This window comes from Urtica dioica, chromosome 2 (genome assembly GCF_054948205.1).
Source record: "Urtica dioica subsp. dioica isolate 48M chromosome 2, U.dioica_male_clone48M_v1_H2, whole genome shotgun sequence".
Lineage (NCBI taxonomy): Eukaryota > Viridiplantae > Streptophyta > Magnoliopsida > Rosales > Urticaceae > Urtica > Urtica dioica.
Genome location: NC_142757.1, coordinates 42,049,532 through 42,054,880, shown reverse-complemented (window position 1 = coordinate 42,054,880; position 5,349 = coordinate 42,049,532). Strand labels below are relative to the sequence as shown.

Below are 5,349 nucleotides of genomic sequence, written 5' to 3'. Positions count from 1 at the left end.
TAGCCGTTGAGATTAAATAATAAGGAGAAATTGAAAAGGACCGTGGATCATTTTCTTCTCCAACGCCATTCTGCTTCTCTCCCCAATGGCACTAGGCCTTCCGTGACCTTCCGACAGGCACCAACCACTTCAAAGTTTATCGGCACGTAGAAGTTCCCTCAGGCACGAAGATGACATGGAAGAGCTTCCTTCTGGCTTGTGCCGAACCGATTACAAGGATGAAACTCGAGCATCGTTCAATCTATTGGATAATTTTCACATGTGTAGCTCATGTGATCTTATATATTATGGGCTGGTAATTAAAATATATATATTCATGCGGTTTATATAGGTGTGTACGTTAGAATCGATTTCGAATTGATTTGCGAAACAGTATAAATATCAGCTAGCTACTTATAAACAATTGGAAAAGGGTGAATTTGAGTACATAATCTAATGAACTGACCATGAAAAGAAATAGTCTCGTACACTTATGATTACTTCAAAAATTAAAGAGTGAGACAAAAGAGATATAGGGGCTAACTCTTTGGTTTTCAAAAACCAGTGACCTAATAAAATGAATAATACAACATAAATAAAATAAAAGGTACCCGAAGCTAAACCCTCCACGTGTTTATTCTTCTTTTTTTTTTATAATTTATATATAGAATTTCAGAATAATATGACTTTAATATATATCTACACTTAAAAAAAAAAAACGTAATATCGTAGGAAGAAAATTGCAACAAGGAACCCCCTCATAATTATATCAATAAAATATATAGTAACCGAGGCAAGCTACACAGTAGACGTCAGCAATCTTCTTTCCCAAAATAAAATAATTCTATTTAGGAGCACATAACAAGGAGGGTGCCAAATTAAATTAATAATTAAATGTGATCACAAATAATGGAACAGGTAATCACTATAGATGGAATAAATTATGCGTTTCGAAAAATTCGGGTCGATCACTAATAATGAAAGGCAAGCAAAGGGATTGCTGGACTTAAATAATCACCAAGTAATATTAAAAGGAAATAAAGAAATAAATAATAGAAATGATAAGACCAAAGAAGAGCATGAAAATGAAAGGAAATAAAAAGGAAAGAAGGAGGTGGATTCCTTGCACCCAACGCATCTAGCTTTGGACTTAGGCTCGGAGCTCGGTTCGGTTGTGGACTTTGTGCGGATAAGAACGACCTCTCTCTCATAAAGGAATTTAATAAAGAAGTTAACAGAAATAAAATATTCCAATTAAAATTTGATTTTTTTTTTTATAATATTATCAATAATGGGAAATAACAATAAATTAAATAAAATAAGAAAAGGAAGAATAAAAAGTCCTTTTTCTCTTCGTTCATTCATCTACCACTCTCTACAAGAACCCATAATCTCATTCACCGCCTTCACTCTACTTTCTCAAAACCCCCCTCTCTCTCTCTCTTTACACAAACTCACACACTCTCTCTCTCTCTCTCTCTCTACTAAAGAGAAAAGAAAAGTAAGAACAGCAAAGTCAAGCTGGCGATCGAAAACCAAGACACCGCGACATTCGTCCGTGAAATCAAGCCCAAGAGCAGAAGAATCATGGTAAACAAAATGACTTTTTTTTGTTTTTTTTTTCTTTCTAATTTGTTAGGTCTTATAAATGTATTTATTGTTTTCGAAATTAATCGTGTTTATTAATCCAAACAAATTTTTTTAAAAAAAATTAGGGACCAGAGGAAATCGAAGAGACGAACATGAACATGAATAACCACAACGGCGACGGAACGAGGTGGCCGCCATGGCTGAAGCCTCTTCTCCGAGAGCAGTTCTTCGTGCAATGCAAACTTCACGCCCATTCTCACAAGAGCGAGTGCAATATGTACTGCCTTGACTGCGTCAACGGTGCTCTCTGTTCTCTCTGCCTCAACTACCACAAAGACCACCGCGCTATTCAGGTACTTTATCTCTCTCTCTCTCTCGCACTCGTTTGATTATCCTCTGATTCTGACATTGATGAATCGCTCTCTCTCTCACAGATAAGGAGGTCGTCGTACCACGACGTGATTAGAGTGTCGGAGATTCAGAAGGTTCTGGACATAACCGGAGTTCAGACGTACATCATAAACAGCGCCAGAGTCGTATTCCTGAACGAAAGGCCTCAGCCGAGGCCAGGGAAAGGCGTGACCAACACGTGCCAGGTCTGCGATCGGAGCCTTCTTGACTCATTCACTTTCTGCTCCCTCGGCTGCAAGGTCAGTCTCTCTCTCTCTAGGCCAACTTTCATTTTTCTTCAAATCGCAATTAAATTTGCCAAAGAATTAAAATAAAAATCTCGCATTTGTTGGTGGTTGAAGTTTTATATTTGAATTAATGGCGGTATTAATTTTGTTCAGATTGCTGGTACTGCGACGAATAGTCTGAGTCACAAGAAGAAGGAGAAGAAGCACTACAATCACAACCACAACCACAACCACCACGCGGCGGCGATAATGGCGTCGGATTCCGATGATGATTCGTACGGAAGCAGCAACTGCAAGGGACGATTTAACGGCGTTAACGGCGGAACGAAAGTCCAGAGTTTCTCGCCATCGACTCCGCCGCCAACGGCCGTTAGTTTTCGGACGGCGAAGAGACGGAAGGGAATTCCTCACAGAGCTCCGATGGGGGGACTGATTATAGAATACTAGCAATGCTCCGCAAATCCCACCGCGCGCCGATTCCCATTTCTCACTAATACCATTTCCCAAAACAAGTACCCCTACTTTTAGTTAATTGCAAAATCGTCCTTCTTACACAAACATACTTTACCATAATGCCCCTCCCCCTCCTATATCTCCCTCCAATGCCCTGAGCTTTTCCACCCTCAAAAGGCCGGTATTGGAGAGACTAATATTTTGCTTTTCACCCAAGGAAAAAAAAAAAAAAAAACGCTGTGCGGCGTTGTACATAGAGGCCAAATACAGAAAGGTTTGGAATGGTAGGAAATAAAAATAAATCGACAAAATACTGGAAAGGAGAGGGAAGGACCAAGTGGTGGTGTGGACTTGGTGGTGGTGGAGCATGGTTTTTCTTTTTTTATTTATTTATTATTATTTGTTTGGTTTACTTTTTCTTTGCTTAGTACACTAGGTTTGGAAAAAATAGAACAATAATAGGAAAAGAAAAACTGGTGTTTAGGAGTGTGGTTATACATAAGTTTTGGATTGTGGTCAAGAAATGTATATAAGGGTTTTATTTTTCTTTTCTTTGTTAGATAGATAGGTTTAATAAATAAGAAGAAAAAAAAAGACGATAGACAGTGTACTGTTTACTCCTTACTCCTTTGGAAACTGAGGAGTTGTCTATATACATATGGGAAAATGTAATAAGAGATTTTTATATAAATGATAATATAATGATATATAATGTATATTACATATGAGTGTCGTATGTGCGTACATATTTGTATGGTATACTATAACATAAAGTGTTTAGTTTAATGTTGGTGTTTCTAGTTTTGGAAGCCCATTTGACTAGTGGCGGTGAACGATAGTCCTTTTGTGGGGCCCATGGCGGCTGTCCCGTGTGCGTTGGGTCAAGGCAAGGCTGCTGAGTCCGCGCACGTGTCGACTCATGATTGGCTGTCAGAAAGGTCGCCCATATTGGGTTTGGGAATAAAAAAGTAGGTCAGCCGCCCCTTCGACTCGCACGGGATTTTATTTCCTTTAAAAATATCAGCGTCAGATTTCGGGGAAGGCGGTTTGTTGGGTTTGATTCCGTACATCGCTGTTTACCGTGGGTCCTTGATAAACCGTTTCAAAGCCGTCTGATTAATTTGATTGGCAATTTCATCTCATCACTTTCCAACCATTTTGACAGGGTCTTGAGCCCAAGAGCATGTTTTTTTTTTTTTTTTTTTTTTTTTTAAATAAACTTTTGGCCGGTACCACGGAGAAATAGCATTAAAACTAAGGGTGACAATTTGGTCCGGACACGAAACACGAAACGGTTACGACACGATTTAAAGCGGATTTGGATTTCAATAAATGGGTCGGTTCTTAATTGGATCGAACACGCGAACACGATTAAATAATGGTTCAAAACGACACGATTACGGTAACACGATAAAAAATCGATTAACACGATTATTAAATGGTCGACACGAAACACGATTACGACCCGCACGAATATGATCAAATTAACATGATTACGAGTAATAACACGATTACGATCCATTTAAACACGATTAATATTATATATGTAAAATTATAAATTTATGACTATAAACATAAAATTATAATTATAAACATAAAATTATAAGGGCATTGTAGAAAAATAGCCAAAATGAAACTATGAAATTTGTTTTTAGCTTATGTTTCAACACTTTTAGGAAATAACCAACATGATTATGTGGCAATAATTAAGGTCTTAGTTACCCTTATTTATTAATAAATTCATCATTTTCTCTCTCCTATTTTTTTCCTACACTTTTTTTACATAAAAACTTCAAAAAACAATATCTATCTCATATGAACTCGAAATTGAGTGATTCCAAATCCTACGGATTCGTGACGCCGAGATCTTCAAAAATAGATCTATTGTGTTTGATGAAAAATAATTTTTAATACCATAGATGTAGAAAAATCTACGTTAAATATGGAAATAACGGAAATTTTTTGAAATTATAAAAAAAATGGAAATGTAAATATGATGCATTAAACATAATTTTTCATCAAACACATTGGGTCTATTTTTGAAGATCTCGATGCCACGAATTTGTAGGATTTGAAATCACTCAATTTCGAGTTCGTATGAGAAAGATACGAATTTTTGAAGTTTTGATGCAAAAAATATGAGAGAGAAAGTGACGAATTTATTAATAAATAATGGCAAATCAGATCTTAATTATTGCCACATAAGCCATTTGGCTATATCACTAAAAATTGTCAAACATAGGCTAGATCCAAAATCACATGTTTAAAGTAGCCTAATTAGTTACAAATCTCAAATTATAATTAGAAAATATGATGTAATAAATTAAGTATATTAGTATAAATATCAATTCACGTATGATAACATATAGTCAATAGTATACCAATTGACTTAACGAGAGCAATAAGAATCCCAATTTATTTCGAACAATCACAATTACTATAGTCTCATAATAACGTATCATATTCAATTTTGTTTTATTTCAATTCATATCGAACAATTTTCATTCACAATCACAATAACTATCATCTCATAATAACGTATCATATTCAATTTTATTGGATTTTTATTAAATTCATATTGAAAAATCACAATTTGAAATTGACAGTCACAATAACTGTAGTCTCATAATACCGTATCACATTCAATTTTATTTTATTTCAATTCAATTCATATCGAACAATTACAATT

The 5,349-nt window shown here is 35.7% G+C and overlaps 1 protein-coding gene across 1 annotated transcript; it reads left to right on the top strand.

Moving 5' to 3' along the window:
- The first annotated feature begins 1,326 nt into the window (after positions 1–1,326).
- On the top strand, positions 1,327–3,376 carry LOC149404811 (PLATZ transcription factor family protein). The gene is made up of 4 exons (XM_089605939.1): positions 1,327–1,569; positions 1,695–1,922; positions 2,004–2,219; positions 2,361–3,376. Exons 1-4 carry the CDS (start codon positions 1,567–1,569, stop codon positions 2,652–2,654), a joined length of 741 nt encoding a protein of 246 aa, XP_089462065.1. The 5' UTR covers positions 1,327–1,566; the 3' UTR covers positions 2,655–3,376.
- Positions 3,377–5,349: the final 1,973 nt, after the last annotated feature.

Bases quoted from the DNA above. Each gene is read 5' to 3' on its own strand.
- LOC149404811 (XM_089605939.1), top strand. The intron at 1,923-2,003 runs GTACTTTATCTC...TCTCTCTCACAG, and splicing joins AAGACCACCGCGCTATTCAG to ATAAGGAGGTCGTCGTACCA. The intron at 2,220-2,360 runs GTCAGTCTCTCT...AATTTTGTTCAG, and splicing joins TCTGCTCCCTCGGCTGCAAG to ATTGCTGGTACTGCGACGAA.